This window comes from Crocodylus siamensis, chromosome 11 (genome assembly GCF_052110815.1).
Source record: "Crocodylus siamensis isolate JL-2025a chromosome 11, ASM5211081v1, whole genome shotgun sequence".
Lineage (NCBI taxonomy): Eukaryota > Metazoa > Chordata > Crocodylia > Crocodylidae > Crocodylus > Crocodylus siamensis.
In genome coordinates this window covers 24,351,181-24,368,601 of record NC_143405.1, presented here as the reverse complement: position 1 = coordinate 24,368,601, position 17,421 = coordinate 24,351,181, and the positions used below count along the sequence as shown (strand labels likewise).

General features: G+C 61.9%; 2 protein-coding genes across 2 annotated transcripts; both read left to right on the top strand.

Moving 5' to 3' along the window:
• The first annotated feature begins 905 nt into the window (after nt 1–905).
• LOC149855621 (2'-5'-oligoadenylate synthase 1-like) lies at nt 906–8,677 on the top strand. Its single transcript, XM_090021293.1, has 6 exons — nt 906–1,319; nt 2,408–2,702; nt 2,994–3,169; nt 3,631–3,872; nt 4,545–4,689; nt 6,043–8,677. The coding sequence occupies exons 1-6, from the start codon at nt 1,062–1,064 to the stop codon at nt 6,574–6,576; spliced, it is 1,650 nt and encodes a 549-aa protein (XP_089877419.1). The 5' UTR covers nt 906–1,061; the 3' UTR covers nt 6,577–8,677.
• A 1,414-nt stretch (nt 8,678–10,091) lies between these two features.
• Nucleotides 10,092–16,335, top strand: LOC149855620 (2'-5'-oligoadenylate synthase 1-like). The gene is made up of 6 exons (XM_090021292.1): nt 10,092–10,505; nt 11,594–11,888; nt 12,180–12,355; nt 12,817–13,058; nt 13,731–13,875; nt 15,229–16,335. The coding sequence occupies exons 1-6, from the start codon at nt 10,248–10,250 to the stop codon at nt 15,760–15,762; spliced, it is 1,650 nt and encodes a 549-aa protein (XP_089877418.1). The 5' UTR covers nt 10,092–10,247; the 3' UTR covers nt 15,763–16,335.
• The last annotated feature ends 1,086 nt before the right edge of the window (nt 16,336–17,421 follow it).

The window sequence follows — 17,421 nt, the reverse complement described above, 5'->3', positions numbered from 1 at the left end:
CCACCAGCACACGTCCATGAGGGCACGGCCCAGCCCAAGTAGCTCTGGACACGGCGTGCAGCTGGCCCAGGCTGCCCCACCTCCCTGCACGCGTCACTGCCAGGGTGCAAGGCAGGGACTTGCGGCTGTCTCAGAGAAGGGCATTGTGCCTGACTGATCTCAGCTGGGTGCTTGTGGCTGACTGCATCCTCCTCTGTGCCTGCAGCTTCCGCTTCCAGCCACAGCAACGCATGACGGCGCGTGCTGGCACGGGAGAGCAGGACCTCAAACCGGTCAGACAAACAGCAGGGGAAGTCCAGGCTAGATCGCCTCCCCCCAGCTGCAGCTCCTGGCAGTCCCTGCCGGCTGGTAACAGCTCCTCTTCCCCAGTTTCGTTTCTAGCAGTCTGGAAAGCGAAACCTAGGGGGTGTGAAACCGAACCCATGCTTACCAGTGCTGCTGGAAAAAAACACTGCTTAAGGTGGCCTTGGGAATGCAGCCAGGGCTGGGAAACTGGCCCTGTGCTCTGGGACCCTTGCTGCCGCTGGGGCCCAGGATGCGGGCTGCTCAGCACCGCGCCCTCGGCTCCTGCAGCGCCGGGTCTGTGCAGGGCGAGAGGCGATGGGCAGGACACGGTCCTGGCAGGGCGGAAGCTCAGCACCCCACCAGCAGCCCTCCAGGGGCCAGCCCCGGGCCTGCCTGCCTGGCACCTGCCCATGGAGCCCTGGGGAGGGGGCGTCTCCCTGACCGCGGCCGGCCCGGTGACCCCGCTGCAGCTCAGAGCTTCGTGAAGAGGCCACAGAGCGACGGGAAGATGACTCGGGGCACAGGGCGTACTGTCCTGCACAGCACTCGGCTTCGGCACGGGGCTGAGAAGTGGCACTTTCTCCAGCATCTGGGTCAGGGGCGGGAATGGGGGACCGAGCCCGTGGGCAGGGCCTGGCAGGAGCCCCTGCAGGTATGGATGGGGGAAGAAGACTTGGCTGCCCTGCCACGCTGGGAGCGCGGGGCGGCAGTGCCCGGGCTTTCATACTGGCCCCAGCCCCCGGCGCAGGAACCCAGTCCACCTTAATACCCTCCGCATGACGCCATCTGTGAGGGAGACGTCAGCAGCGCAGGGCTGTGCCGGGATGCTTAAAAAGCGGCAGCCTCAAGGGGCGAGAGAGGCAGTAGAGATGGAGCTGTACCAGGTGCGAGCCAGGGACCTGGATGCCTGGATTGCAGACAACCTGCAGCCCAGCGAGGAGTTCCAGCAGCAGGTGAAGGATACGGTCCGGAGGATCTGTGACTTCCTGAAGGAGAAGTGCTTTGAAGACATCAGGGTGGACAAGACAGTGAAGGTGAGTGCTCTAGACCGTCACCTACCCGGGTCCCCCTTGTCCAGCGAGTGAAGGAAAGGTTGCCAGGGAGAAAGGGAGGGGGAGCTGTTGGCTTGGTTTGCTGGAAGAAGTGGGTCCAGGGACTCACCGGATGAACCTGGTTTGAGGTCAGAAATACCTGGGCCGGGACAGGCCGAGGGAAGGGGTCCAAGTGGGGCTGGGGAGCGTGCTGGCACGCCGTGGGGCAGGCCGAGCAGACCTGCTCCCAGCTTATTCCAGGCCCTCTCCGGGGAGAGCACACCACGTAGTCTCGTAGTCCGTCCACGAGCCCGTAGCGGGGAAGAAGGGCTCGCTTCGGGCTCTGAGTTTTGGCGCTGAGCGCTGCCAAAAGGCTTTGCTTTTCCTGCTTCGCAGAGGACAGGCACAAGGAGGGAGGAAGGCAGAGGGAGGAAGATGCAGCGCTGGGTGGCGGGTTGTTGCGGCAGGGTGGGGGCGGGGGGCTGGCTCACCTCCCTGCCCCGGAGTCCCCCTGGGCTGCTCTGGGAAGGTCCCGTCCCCTCCCTGGTTTACACGGGGGCGGGCAGAGCCGGCTTGGCTGACTCGGCACCCGGGCGGGATGAAGTGGAAGAGGAGGGTGCGTGAGCAGGCTGAGATCGGAGGAGAGGCAGAGCGGGGATCCCTTCTGCAAGCGGTCGAGGTCCTCGCTGTCCCAGCAGTGTTGGTCAGCATCCCCCCTCGGCGCAGCACAGGCAGCTTGCCTGCACTCAGCTCTGTATCTATTTGTTCTGCGCCTCCCCCTTCATCTCCTGTAAGGTTACACTGGAAGTCCCCTTTCCTAACTGGTCGCGGTTGAGTAATCGGAAGGCAAGTCCTGCTGAAGGCCTCAGCGGAGACAGCAGCATTAGCACAGGCTGGGGAGCAACGTGTGTGCCGTCCTAACGCGTTGTGTCGCTGCTTGCCACCCCACGAGCCTGGAGCCAGGGCGGCACTTGCTTCACAGGGGCAGCGTGGCTGAGCTGGCCTTGGAGGAGGGCCCGACATTTCTGCACCCCAGAGCGATGGAGCGGGCAGTGGGCGCACACGGAGCCAATGGTTCTGTTCCTTTGCAGGGCGGCTCTGCAGGGAAGGGGACGGCCTTGAAGAATAATTCGGACGCGGATCTGGTCCTTTTCCTCAACTGCTTCACCAGCTACCAGGACCAGGTGGAGAAACGTGCATCCGTGATCAGCACCATCGAGAACCAGCTGAATCGGTGCCGACAGTCACTCGCCTTCAACGTCGACACTGAAGTCTCCCAGCCAAAAGGAAAGAGCACCCCTCCGCGCTCACTCTGCATCACCATCCAGTCGAAGAAGCGGCAGGAGTCCATCGAGGTGGACGTGCTCCCAGCCTACAACGCCCTAGGTAGGAACGATCCCTGGGCCTTCCCTGGGCCGTGAGGCCCAGCCACAAGGCATCCTGGGGGCCCTGCAGAGCCAGGTCGAGGAACATGCCTCAGTGTCCCACAGGCCCGGGGGCTGACCTGGAGAGAGGAGCGTGTGGGAAGGGGGCTGGGTCCTGTTCCCGGGCAGGGCCTCCAGGCCAGGGTGCTGCTGAGAGCCACGTGGCCCCCCATCAGTCCTGCACATCCTGGACCTGGCCCAGTAAGTGTCATGACACCAGGATGACCCCCAACCACTCCACTGTCTCCCCCAGGGCATGTGACTCCCGGCTGCAGACCCCATCCCCAGGTCTACGTGGACCTGATCCGGGCTAGCTATGCCCCCGGCACGTTCTCCACCACTTTCACTGAGCTGCAGAAGAACTTTGTGAAGCGCCGCCCGGCCAAGCTCAAGAACCTGCTGCGCCTCGTCAAGCACTGGTACAAGAAGGTAAGGGGCCCGGTCCTGCCCCCGCGCACGCAGGGCAGCAGGGACACCCCAGTACAGCCAGTTTCCCCAGGGCACCAAGAGCCCTCACCCGCCAGCGTTTCCACATGCCGCAGCAGGTGCTTGGCGCTCTGTGATGCTGCCCACTCCCCAAGGGGTTGAGGGGCCTGGCATCGGGCTCCCAGCTTTGGTCCCGCAGGTCTGTGCGTTTCTGGGCAGGGACAAGCCTTGCTCTAACTCCCCAAATTCCTGCGCCTCTTGCCAGCGCCACCAGGGGCAGGGCTCCCATCCCCTTGCTCCACGCGCACACACGCACCCTCTCACTAACTAGTCTCTGTAAGTACATGCCGCCAGCCCCCTGCCCGAGCAGCTGTCTCCTCTAGCGACTCTGGGGCTGGACCGCAGGGGACCGGGGTATGAGCCCAGCAGCCCCCACATCTCAGCTGGCTCCCTCGCTTTAACAGTACCTGCTCGAGAGCTACACCCCGTCGGTGCTTCCCACCAAGTATGCCCTGGAGCTGCTGACCATCTACGCCTGGGAGAGTGGCACCGAAGCAGCAGAGAGGTTCAGCACGGCCGAGGGCTTCCGCACCGTCATGGAGCTGTTGTGCCGGTACCAAGAGCTCTGTGTCTACTGGACCGAGTTCTACGACTTCCAGCACCCCGTGGTGGCGGCCCACGTCAAGCAACAGCTGAGGAACCAGCGGTGAGAGCGGTGTCACTCATGTCGCGCGGCTCCTCCCCATCCCTGCCCTGCCTGCCCAGGCCCTGGTCCTGATGTGGGGAGGCGCCCATTGGGACGGGCAGGTGCACTGCAGTGAAATACACCTCCAAGAGAGAGAATGAGCAGTTCTGCTCAGGATCCACCAGCCCCTGCCGGACCTCCAAAGCCTCAGGCACGTGTGTCCAGGCATGCACAGGCAATCCAGGCAGGCGCTTGCTGAAGGGGAAGCCCTAGCCCAAAGAAGTCCAAATCCCGGGGTCATCAGTGGGGCCAGACCTTTGCCCAGGTCCGATAACTGTGAGACATAGGGCACAGCCTTGCCCAGTCCCATCCACACTTCTGCGTCAGTCACTGCCTGGCTGTGGCCAAGGTGCTACTAGGCTCGCTGACTAAAGCAACTCCACCCTTCCTTTTACTTGGGGCTGGCCAAAGCCCTGCTTTTTCCGTGTCTGTGCTGCCCGCTTAGTGCCCGGGGCCCGGCATCACTTTAGGGGACTCAGGCTGCAATAAGCCAAACCTACCGCTGAGCCCCCCTTGCCACACCCTGCACACAGATGTGGTGGGAGGAGAGACAGGGAGGGAGTGGGCCGGGGTCCAACAGCAGCCAGAAAGCCCAGAACCAAGCATGGAGAAGGACTGCTTGTGTTTTTGCAGCCCTGTGATCCTGGATCCGGCCGATCCAACGGGAATCCTAGGGCAGGGAAAGAAGTGGGAGCTGGTGGCAAGAGAAGCCTCCAGATGCCGGAGCCAGCTGTGCTTCCAGAATGGCACCGCGCCCATCGAGCCGTGGCCTGTGCAGGTATGATGCTTCACGGGGCTCTGCTCGTGACCCCGCCGGCTCAGTGCCCGCTGCTTGGCACAGCACTGCTCCTCCCTTACCTCGAGGATGCCTCCTAAGGCGAGAAACGCCCAACAAGACCTACGGGCTTCCCTCACTTTATGCGGTACGTGAGTTCCCAGAATACTGTGCATAACTCGAACTACAGAAAGGGAACACGCTTGTTAACGTAACAAGTAGGACACCGTTCCCATGGCGGTGAGGGAGGGCGTGGGGCTGAGCCTAGGCAAAGGGTTGTGGGAGGGCAGGTGGCGCCAGCCACTCCCGGGGCCGCAGCCGAGAGCAAAGCGGAGGGAAATGTCAGTGGGTGCGGGGCATGGGGTGTGGGACGGGGGTCGTAGCTCTTGCTACTACGCGCACCCCGGGAGGGCTGCAGGCCGGGGGGCTGTGCCGGGCTTTTCACAGGAGGCGTGTCCCCCTGGATCTGCACGTGGTATGAGGGCAGCTGCGGCTGCGGGCTGGAGCTGGCAGTGGCACTGAGCTCTTCCTGGCAGGGGGCTGGGCTGCGCTGCATTTGGAGCAGGCAGTGATGGCACTGGGAGGAGAGCTGCAGCCACCCCACAATTTGCCATAGCCCCCCCACCTCTCCTCCCTGCGCCTCTGCTGCCGCCCTAAGTACAGCGCGGCGCACCCTCCTGCTGGGAAGCCCCCGGTGCTGCCCACAGTGGCAGCCAGCCCACATCCCACGCGCACATCCGGGGGCGCACCCTCCCCACGGCAAGAGCCTGGTTCTGCCCTGCAGCCCTTCCAGGGTGCACGTAGCTGCAAGAGCCGTGCCCCCCCGGCCTATGCGCTGCACCCACTGACATTTCCCTCTGTTTTGCTCCCTGCTAAAGCCCCAGGAGCGGCCAATGCCATCAGCCTGCAGGCGCTGTGTCCTCTCGCCCCTTCCCCTACAGACGTACCTTGCATATAGCAAATTTACCTTGCGTATAACAAATTTGGGGTGTAAAAAGAGTCATTGCATAAGAGCGAATTCCCATATACCGAACCTGCATAAAGTGAGAGAAACCTGTACTCCCAGGAAGTGGGGGCGGCGTAGCTGGGAGGCCCTCCCCAACCAGAGCTCCTGCCCTGCTCTTCATAGCACCGCTGTACGGGCAGAAGTTGGGCCTAGGCTAGCTGGCACCCTCCACAGCCAGTGCCCTTGACCGAGGCCGTGCCACCACCTGGTGAGCCTTGAGCCACTGGGAACTTCCCTGCTGTGCCACTGCTCTGCGGCATTCCCGTGCCAGGAAGCTGTTTGCCACGGGGGGCTCCCTCTGCGGCAGCTCTGTGCCCACCCACCCCCATCTCCTGCCCTCTCTATTCCAGCCGGCCAGACCAGTGCGGGTGAGCGTGAAGCAGCTCTCGGGGTCCTGCCTGCACCTGACGCTGAGTCCCAGCGCTGCCATCCAGCAGATCAAGGGGGAGATTGAGCGCTTGTGGCACATCCCTCCCTACCAGCAGCGCCTGGCCCTGCAGGACACTGACCTAGACAGCCAGAAGCTCCTGGACGATAATGGCACCTTGGCATCACATGGCATCTTCTATGACGTCACCGTCCTGCTTCTCCGAACCCAGCCTCAGGAAATGGAAATCTTCGTGAAGGGCCATGATGGCAGGACCTACACCTTCGGCGCATGGCCTACAGACACCGTGCAGCAGCTGAAGGCCAAAATCCAGGCCAAGCTGAAAGTCCCTGTGGACCAGCAGCGCCTCACGCACAATTCCCAGGAGCTGCAAGATCACCACCCGCTCTCTTACTATCACATCGAGAACCGCAGCACCATCTACCTGCTCTTGCGTCTCCGCGGCGGGTGCGGCTCTCCCAGAGCCCTCAGCCCCTCTCTTGCCACAGTGCTGTAGACCGGTAGCTGACTGTGGCCCGTGGTGAGGACGTGGCTTGCAGGAGACGCCCCTGTCTCCAGGGGAATTCTACCGCATGCCACCTTTCATGGCTTTCCTAAGGCAGTGCATGCTCGTGTAGTCTCCCTATCCTCCCACAGGGCTCGGTCTGCTCTGGGCACCATCTCCAGTGCCTCCCCAAGTCCCTCTTGGCACCTGGGTGACCCAGTCTGAACTGTGTTTTGGGAGCCCCCGGGACCGAGGATCATGCAGGAGAAGGAGGATGTTCAGGCTCGCTGCTCATACTGGGATGACCCTGCTGCAGGCTGCAAAGTCCCTGGGCTTGCGACCCTGGGATTTGGGATGGAGCTGGCAGGCTCATGGGACTAGAGATTGTGAGAGATGTTTGGGGAGCACCCAGCAGGTAGAAAGACCCAGAACCCCCATCATTGCCGATCGGTCCTGGAACAGCAGCACTTGTCTCTGCGTAGCGGCCTTTACAACAGTGTCCCCAGCTCCGCGCCTGAGTGACCATGTCTGTGACTGCCCCACATCGCCTGTCTACTGTGTGCAACCTAAAATAAAGAGGTCTGAGGTTAACCCCGTGTGGCTGAGTGGTTATCGGTGGATGCCCCAGACACAAGCCTGGATTGTGGGCCTTTTATCTGATCCCGATACAACACAAACGTTGAGTTGTTTCCAGCAGCCGCTTGCACCGCAGCGGAGCTGTGCAGCCCTCACCAGGCTGCTTAGCTGCAGCAGTGCCTTGTGGCAGCATCTGGGCATCTGTCCCATGGTACCCCAGGGAAACTGAGTGCCTGGAGGATAGGTCCAGATGGCAGGGGTGACTGTAGCGCGTGGGGCCGCGTCCCCTACAGTGTCCTACCGCGCCGAGTGCTGGGAGGGAGGCTCAGATGAGCTGGCGTCAACCGCGGTCCTGAGGGGCTTTCTTTGCACTCGCCATGGCTGTAAAATGCAAGCTGAGCCATAGCTGGCGCTGGCCCTCCAGAGTGCGCTGGACATGGAGGGCCCAGGTCGCCCAAGGGGGCACAATAACCCATTTCTGCATCAAGGCAGGAGGGGACACTGCATGGGTATCTGAAGGACAGGGCACTCTCGGCTCACAGGGAATTACAAGAGGACAGGCAGCCCCTGGGCTTGGAGCCAAGCGAGGCAGCATTTGGAGGCAGCTGCAGCACCGGGATTTGAGGGCATGGAGGTGGGGGTCGAAAGGTATTCGCAGGAAGACAGTGGGTGGGACCCCAACCAGTAGGGCTGTGCGAAACGGCACCATTCCTTTTCGACGCCCAGTTCGACGTTTCGATGGGACAGTCTTGCACTTTGAGTTTCGTTTCATTTCAAACCCACTGTTCCACTTCGTTTCATTGAAACCGTTTCGCTGTTTCCACGCTGTTTCGACATTTCACCCATAGGCTATAATGGGGAAGCACAAAACTGCCTATAGCTTTGTCATTCCTTGCCTGATTCAGATGAAAGGTGCAGGGATGGTAGGTAACCCCTTCTGAGGCCACGTAGCCTGCCAAGTTTCAAGGAGATAGGTGCAGGGGGTTCTGGGAAACTGCACCTCAAAGTCTCGAAACCAAAACTCGTGTCACTTGTAAGTGCAAAGGCAGAGGGGAGTGAAAACTGCAGGGATGGTAGCTCCTGCTACGGCCACAAAGCCTGCCAGGTTTCAAGGAGACAGGTGAAGGGGTTTAGGGCAAACTGCGCCTCATGCTGCTGACAAGTAAAACTGGTGTCACGTGTGTGTGTGTGAGGCACAGCAGGCTGCAAACTGCAGGCATGTTAGCCGCTGCTGAGGCCACGAAATCTGCCAGCTTTCAAGGAGATAGGTGGAGGGGCTTCTGGGAAACTGCACCTCAAGCTGCTGACAAGCAAAGCTCGTGACGTGGGTGACACTGGATATGTGTTAAGGTGCACCCCCACTGGCGCTGAGGCCTCTACACGACACGGTAGTGTGTCCCGATGAGGCCCTCTCCAGCCTCACGCCTCATGATTGCTGCGATGCTGGGGCGCGCAGGGTGTCCCACAGGAGTGAGGGGGGCCTCCACGTGCGCATAAGCGAATCTGGAAGCGGATCAGAATTAACTCCGGTCCACTTCTGGGTCTGCCTGGGAGCACCCTGCCCCCCCACCCCCGCACATCCCCGGCTCGTCGATCAGCCACATGGGAACCCCAGCTGCCCACCCCCCACCCAGGAGGTGCCAGTCACTGAGCTGGGGGGCATAGGGGGGCCCCCCTGCACACCCCCAATCTCCCCGAGCAAGGCCGTCTCATGGACGGCCTTCTGTTGCTCCACCAGCCTCTCCGGCATCAGGTACGCAGCGTTTCACTGAGTCTCCCCATCCTGCATGACTTTGTGCTGTGGGATGTTCGGCTCTGCTTCTTTGTCCCGCAGCCTCTTGCCCCCCCGCCTTGGTGCTCCAATGGAAGTAGCTTGCCGCCTTCCCGCCTTCGGAAATGAGCTTGCTGGTGGTACGGCGCTGTCACCAGCCCTGTCGGCGCATGCTGGGAACTGGCAACTCTGCCGGCTGCACTGCTGCGCGAAGCTGAGGGGATCCAGATCCTGGGGCTCTTGGCGCCCTCGGGAAACTGGCCGTGCCCGCGTCCCCACCAGCACACGTCCATGAGGGCACGGCCCAGCCCAAGTAGCTCTGGACACGGCGTGCAGCTGGCCCAGGCTGCCCCACCTCCCTGCACGCGTCACTGCCAGGGTGCAAGGCAGGGACTTGCGGCTGTCTCAGAGAAGGGCATTGTGCCTGACTGATCTCAGCTGGGTGCTTGTGGCTGACTGCATCCTCCTCTGTGCCTGCAGCTTCCGCTTCCAGCCACAGCAACGCATGACGGCGCGTGCTGGCACGGGAGAGCAGGACCTCAAACCGGTCAGACAAACAGCAGGGGAAGTCCAGGCTAGATCGCCTCCCCCCAGCTGCAGCTCCTGGCAGTCCCTGCCGGCTGGTAACAGCTCCTCTTCCCCAGTTTCGTTTCTAGCAGTCTGGAAAGCGAAACCTAGGGGGTGTGAAACCGAACCCATGCTTACCAGTGCTGCTGGAAAAAAACACTGCTTAAGGTGGCCTTGGGAATGCAGCCAGGGCTGGGAAACTGGCCCTGTGCTCTGGGACCCTTGCTGCCGCTGGGGCCCAGGATGCGGGCTGCTCAGCACCGCGCCCTCGGCTCCTGCAGCGCCGGGTCTGTGCAGGGCGAGAGGCGATGGGCAGGACACGGTCCTGGCAGGGCGGAAGCTCAGCACCCCACCAGCAGCCCTCCAGGGGCCAGCCCCGGGCCTGCCTGCCTGGCACCTGCCCATGGAGCCCTGGGGAGGGGGCGTCTCCCTGACCGCGGCCGGCCCGGTGACCCCGCTGCAGCTCAGAGCTTCGTGAAGAGGCCACAGAGCGACGGGAAGATGACTCGGGGCACAGGGCGTACTGTCCTGCACAGCACTCGGCTTCGGCACGGGGCTGAGAAGTGGCACTTTCTCCAGCATCTGGGTCAGGGGCGGGAATGGGGGACCGAGCCCGTGGGCAGGGCCTGGCAGGAGCCCCTGCAGGTATGGATGGGGGAAGAAGACTTGGCTGCCCTGCCACGCTGGGAGCGCGGGGCGGCAGTGCCCGGGCTTTCATACTGGCCCCAGCCCCCGGCGCAGGAACCCAGTCCACCTTAATACCCTCCGCATGACGCCATCTGTGAGGGAGACGTCAGCAGCGCAGGGCTGTGCCGGGATGCTTAAAAAGCGGCAGCCTCAAGGGGCGAGAGAGGCAGTAGAGATGGAGCTGTACCAGGTGCGAGCCAGGGACCTGGATGCCTGGATTGCAGACAACCTGCAGCCCAGCGAGGAGTTCCAGCAGCAGGTGAAGGATACGGTCCGGAGGATCTGTGACTTCCTGAAGGAGAAGTGCTTTGAAGACATCAGGGTGGACAAGACAGTGAAGGTGAGTGCTCTAGACCGTCACCTACCCGGGTCCCCCTTGTCCAGCGAGTGAAGGAAAGGTTGCCAGGGAGAAAGGGAGGGGGAGCTGTTGGCTTGGTTTGCTGGAAGAAGTGGGTCCAGGGACTCACCGGATGAACCTGGTTTGAGGTCAGAAATACCTGGGCCGGGACAGGCCGAGGGAAGGGGTCCAAGTGGGGCTGGGGAGCGTGCTGGCACGCCGTGGGGCAGGCCGAGCAGACCTGCTCCCAGCTTATTCCAGGCCCTCTCCGGGGAGAGCACACCACGTAGTCTCGTAGTCCGTCCACGAGCCCGTAGCGGGGAAGAAGGGCTCGCTTCGGGCTCTGAGTTTTGGCGCTGAGCGCTGCCAAAAGGCTTTGCTTTTCCTGCTTCGCAGAGGACAGGCACAAGGAGGGAGGAAGGCAGAGGGAGGAAGATGCAGCGCTGGGTGGCGGGTTGTTGCGGCAGGGTGGGGGCGGGGGGCTGGCTCACCTCCCTGCCCCGGAGTCCCCCTGGGCTGCTCTGGGAAGGTCCCGTCCCCTCCCTGGTTTACACGGGGGCGGGCAGAGCCGGCTTGGCTGACTCGGCACCCGGGCGGGATGAAGTGGAAGAGGAGGGTGCGTGAGCAGGCTGAGATCGGAGGAGAGGCAGAGCGGGGATCCCTTCTGCAAGCGGTCGAGGTCCTCGCTGTCCCAGCAGTGTTGGTCAGCATCCCCCCTCGGCGCAGCACAGGCAGCTTGCCTGCACTCAGCTCTGTATCTATTTGTTCTGCGCCTCCCCCTTCATCTCCTGTAAGGTTACACTGGAAGTCCCCTTTCCTAACTGGTCGCGGTTGAGTAATCGGAAGGCAAGTCCTGCTGAAGGCCTCAGCGGAGACAGCAGCATTAGCACAGGCTGGGGAGCAACGTGTGTGCCGTCCTAACGCGTTGTGTCGCTGCTTGCCACCCCACGAGCCTGGAGCCAGGGCGGCACTTGCTTCACAGGGGCAGCGTGGCTGAGCTGGCCTTGGAGGAGGGCCCGACATTTCTGCACCCCAGAGCGATGGAGCGGGCAGTGGGCGCACACGGAGCCAATGGTTCTGTTCCTTTGCAGGGCGGCTCTGCAGGGAAGGGGACGGCCTTGAAGAATAATTCGGACGCGGATCTGGTCCTTTTCCTCAACTGCTTCACCAGCTACCAGGACCAGGTGGAGAAACGTGCATCCGTGATCAGCACCATCGAGAACCAGCTGAATCGGTGCCGACAGTCACTCGCCTTCAACGTCGACACTGAAGTCTCCCAGCCAAAAGGAAAGAGCACCCCTCCGCGCTCACTCTGCATCACCATCCAGTCGAAGAAGCGGCAGGAGTCCATCGAGGTGGACGTGCTCCCAGCCTACAACGCCCTAGGTAGGAACGATCCCTGGGCCTTCCCTGGGCCGTGAGGCCCAGCCACAAGGCATCCTGGGGGCCCTGCAGAGCCAGGTCGAGGAACATGCCTCAGTGTCCCACAGGCCCGGGGGCTGACCTGGAGAGAGGAGCGTGTGGGAAGGGGGCTGGGTCCTGTTCCCGGGCAGGGCCTCCAGGCCAGGGTGCTGCTGAGAGCCACGTGGCCCCCCATCAGTCCTGCACATCCTGGACCTGGCCCAGTAAGTGTCATGACACCAGGATGACCCCCAACCACTCCACTGTCTCCCCCAGGGCATGTGACTCCCGGCTGCAGACCCCATCCCCAGGTCTACGTGGACCTGATCCGGGCTAGCTATGCCCCCGGCACGTTCTCCACCACTTTCACTGAGCTGCAGAAGAACTTTGTGAAGCGCCGCCCGGCCAAGCTCAAGAACCTGCTGCGCCTCGTCAAGCACTGGTACAAGAAGGTAAGGGGCCCGGTCCTGCCCCCGCGCACGCAGGGCAGCAGGGACACCCCAGTACAGCCAGTTTCCCCAGGGCACCAAGAGCCCTCACCCGCCAGCGTTTCCACATGCCGCAGCAGGTGCTTGGCGCTCTGTGATGCTGCCCACTCCCCAAGGGGTTGAGGGGCCTGGCATCGGGCTCCCAGCTTTGGTCCCGCAGGTCTGTGCGTTTCTGGGCAGGGACAAGCCTTGCTCTAACTCCCCAAATTCCTGCGCCTCTTGCCAGCGCCACCAGGGGCAGGGCTCCCATCCCCTTGCTCCACGCGCACACACGCACCCTCTCACTAACTAGTCTCTGTAAGTACATGCCGCCAGCCCCCTGCCCGAGCAGCTGTCTCCTCTAGCGACTCTGGGGCTGGACCGCAGGGGACCGGGGTATGAGCCCAGCAGCCCCCACATCTCAGCTGGCTCCCTCGCTTTAACAGTACCTGCTCGAGAGCTACACCCCGTCGGTGCTTCCCACCAAGTATGCCCTGGAGCTGCTGACCATCTACGCCTGGGAGAGTGGCACCGAAGCAGCAGAGAGGTTCAGCACGGCCGAGGGCTTCCGCACCGTCATGGAGCTGTTGTGCCGGTACCAAGAGCTCTGTGTCTACTGGACCGAGTTCTACGACTTCCAGCACCCCGTGGTGGCGGCCCACGTCAAGCAACAGCTGAGGAACCAGCGGTGAGAGCGGTGTCACTCATGTCGCGCGGCTCCTCCCCATCCCTGCCCTGCCTGCCCAGGCCCTGGTCCTGATGTGGGGAGGCGCCCATTGGGACGGGCAGGTGCACTGCAGTGAAATACACCTCCAAGAGAGAGAATGAGCAGTTCTGCTCAGGATCCACCAGCCCCTGCCGGACCTCCAAAGCCTCAGGCACGTGTGTCCAGGCATGCACAGGCAATCCAGGCAGGCGCTTGCTGAAGGGGAAGCCCTAGCCCAAAGAAGTCCAAATCCCGGGGTCATCAGTGGGGCCAGACCTTTGCCCAGGTCCGATAACTGTGAGACATAGGGCACAGCCTTGCCCAGTCCCATCCACACTTCTGCGTCAGTCACTGCCTGGCTGTGGCCAAGGTGCTACTAGGCTCGCTGACTAAAGCAACTCCACCCTTCCTTTTACTTGGGGCTGGCCAAAGCCCTGCTTTTTCCGTGTCTGTGCTGCCCGCTTAGTGCCCGGGGCCCGGCATCACTTTAGGGGACTCAGGCTGCAATAAGCCAAACCTACCGCTGAGCCCCCCTTGCCACACCCTGCACACAGATGTGGTGGGAGGAGAGACAGGGAGGGAGTGGGCCGGGGTCCAACAGCAGCCAGAAAGCCCAGAACCAAGCATGGAGAAGGACTGCTTGTGTTTTTGCAGCCCTGTGATCCTGGATCCGGCCGATCCAACGGGAATCCTAGGGCAGGGAAAGAAGTGGGAGCTGGTGGCAAGAGAAGCCTCCAGATGCCGGAGCCAGCTGTGCTTCCAGAATGGCACCGCGCCCATCGAGCCGTGGCCTGTGCAGGTATGATGCTTCACGGGGCTCTGCTCGTGACCCCGCCGGCTCAGTGCCCGCTGCTTGGCACAGCACTGCTCCTCCCTTACCTCGAGGATGCCTCCTAAGGCGAGAAACGCCCAACAAGACCTACGGGCTTCCCTCACTTTATGCGGTACGTGAGTTCCCAGAATACTGTGCATAACTCGAACTACAGAAAGGGAACACGCTTGTTAACGTAACAAGTAGGACACCGTTCCCATGGCGGTGAGGGAGGGCGTGGGGCTGAGCCTAGGCAAAGGGTTGTGGGAGGGCAGGTGGCGCCAGCCACTCCCGGGGCCGCAGCCGAGAGCAAAGCGGAGGGAAATGTCAGTGGGTGCGGGGCATGGGGTGTGGGACGGGGGTCGTAGCTCTTGCTACTACGCGCACCCCGGGAGGGCTGCAGGCCGGGGGGCTGTGCCGGGCTTTTCACAGGAGGCGTGTCCCCCTGGATCTGCACATGGTATGAGGGCAGCTGCGGCTGCGGGCTGGAGCTGGCAGTGGCACTGAGCTCTTCCTGGCAGGGGGCTGGGCTGCGCTGCATTTGGAGCAGGCAGTGATGGCACTGGGAGGAGAGCTGCAGCCACCCCACAATTTGCCATAGCCCCCCCACCTCTCCTCCCTGCGCCTCTGCTGCCGCCCTAAGTACAGCGCGGCGCACCCTCCTGCTGGGAAGCCCCCGGTGCTGCCCACAGTGGCAGCCAGCCCACATCCCACGCGCACATCCGGGGGCGCACCCTCCCCACGGCAAGAGCCTGGTTCTGCCCTGCAGCCCTTCCAGGGTGCACGTAGCTGCAAGAGCCGTGCCCCCCCGGCCTATGCGCTGCACCCACTGACATTTCCCTCTGTTTTGCTCCCTGCTAAAGCCCCAGGAGCGGCCAATGCCATCAGCCTGCAGGCGCTGTGTCCTCTCGCCCCTTCCCCTACAGACGTACCTTGCATATAGCAAATTTACCTTGCGTATAACAAATTTGGGGTGTAAAAAGAGTCATTGCATAAGAGCGAATTCCCATATACCGAACCTGCATAAAGTGAGAGAAACCTGTACTCCCAGGAAGTGGGGGCGGCGTAGCTGGGAGGCCCTCCCCAACCAGAGCTCCTGCCCTGCTCTTCATAGCACCGCTGTACGGGCAGAAGTTGGGCCTAGGCTAGCTGGCACCCTCCACAGCCAGTGCCCTTGACCGAGGCCGTGCCACCACCTGGTGAGCCTTGAGCCACTGGGAACTTCCCTGCTGTGCCACTGCTCTGCGGCATTCCCGTGCCAGGAAGCTGTTTGCCACGGGGGGCTCCCTCTGCGGCAGCTCTGTGCCCACCCACCCCCATCTCCTGCCCTCTCTATTCCAGCCGGCCAGACCAGTGCGGGTGAGCGTGAAGCAGCTCTCGGGGTCCTGCCTGCACCTGACGCTGAGTCCCAGCGCTGCCATCCAGCAGATCAAGGGGGAGATTGAGCGCTTGTGGCACATCCCTCCCTACCAGCAGCGCCTGGCCCTGCAGGACACTGACCTAGACAGCCAGAAGCTCCTGGACGATAATGGCACCTTGGCATCACATGGCATCTTCTATGACGTCACCGTCCTGCTTCTCCGAACCCAGCCTCAGGAAATGGAAATCTTCGTGAAGGGCCATGATGGCAGGACCTACACCTTCGGCGCATGGCCTACAGACACCGTGCAGCAGCTGAAGGCCAAAATCCAGGCCAAGCTGAAAGTCCCTGTGGACCAGCAGCGCCTCACGCACAATTCCCAGGAGCTGCAAGATCACCACCCGCTCTCTTACTATCACATCGAGAACCGCAGCACCATCTACCTGCTCTTGCGTCTCCGCGGCGGGTGCGGCTCTCCCAGAGCCCTCAGCCCCTCTCTTGCCACAGTGCTGTAGACCGGTAGCTGACTGTGGCCCGTGGTGAGGACGTGGCTTGCAGGAGACGCCCCTGTCTCCAGGGGAATTCTACCGCATGCCACCTTTCATGGCTTTCCTAAGGCAGTGCATGCTCGTGTAGTCTCCCTATCCTCCCACAGGGCTCGGTCTGCTCTGGGCACCATCTCCAGTGCCTCCCCAAGTCCCTCTTGGCACCTGGGTGACCCAGTCTGAACTGTGTTTTGGGAGCCCCCGGGACCGAGGATCATGCAGGAGAAGGAGGATGTTCAGGCTCGCTGCTCATACTGGGATGACCCTGCTGCAGGCTGCAAAGTCCCTGGGCTTGCGACCCTGGGATTTGGGATGGAGCTGGCAGGCTCATGGGACTAGAGATTGTGAGAGATGTTTGGGGAGCACCCAGCAGGTAGAAAGACCCAGAACCCCCATCATTGCCGATCGGTCCTGGAACAGCAGCACTTGTCTCTGCGTAGCGGCCTTTACAACAGTGTCCCCAGCTCCGCGCCTGAGTGACCATGTCTGTGACTGCCCCACATCGCCTGTCTACTGTGTGCAACCTAAAATAAAGAGGTCTGAGGTTAACCCCGTGTGGCTGAGTGGTTATCGGTGGGTGCGGCTCCTGTCTATGCCCCAGACACAAGCCTGGATTGTGGGCCTTTTATCTGATCCCGATACAACACAAACGTTGAGTTGTTTCCAGCAGCCGCTTGCACCGCAGCGGAGCTGTGCAGCCCTCACCAGGCTGCTTAGCTGCAGCAGTGCCTTGTGGCAGCATCTGGGCATCTGTCCCATGGTACCCCAGGGAAACTGAGTGCCTGGAGGATAGGTCCACAGGTTGGTGGTGGCTGTAGTGCGTGGAGCAGCGTCCCCTGCAGTGTCCTACCGCAATGAGTGCTGGGAGGAAGGCTCAATTCAGCTTGGGGCCAAGCAGAACAGCATTTGGTGGTAGCATCAGCAAGATTTTATAGAACAGAGGCGGGTGTCTGAAAGGTATTGGCAGGAATACAGTGGGTGGGACCCCAACGAGGCCCCAGCGCAAGGACAGGAGCTGGCTAGTCCTCATCTTCCTGGTGGAGATGTCCAGCAAAGGGAGACAAGCCTAGGGTACAGGGCCTCAATACTCTGCTGTGAAGTTAGCTGGCTATGGAGCTCAATAAGGGTGGTGGAGGATACACTGGGGGTGGCTTCAGTCTGAATGAGGTCCGTGTACACCTAGGGAGAGGTTCTGTAGCCAGGAGTCACATGCCCTTGTAGCAAGAGTGGATTGGCTGGGGGTCATCTTGGTGTCACAGCATTGACTGGGCCAGGGGCAGCCTGTACATGGCCAATGTGGGGTCACCTGCCTCTCAACAGCACCCTCGCCTGAGGGCTCTGTCCCAGTGATGACCCCTCCCCGCCCTGGTACAGGGCCCAGACTTGTTCCCACACATTTCACTCTCCAGGCCAGCCCCAGAGCCTTTGGGGACACTGAAGCAAGTGCCTAAAACTGGCTCTGCAGGGCCCGCAGGATCTCTGGATCTGTCATGGCTGTGCCTCATAGCCCTGGAGAGATGCAGGGATCAGATTAGGATGATCCTACCTAGGATGTTGTAGTCTGGGTATCACTACTGGTTTCCAGTGATGACCACACTGGTGTAGGAGGACTGCATCAACTCCCTCCTT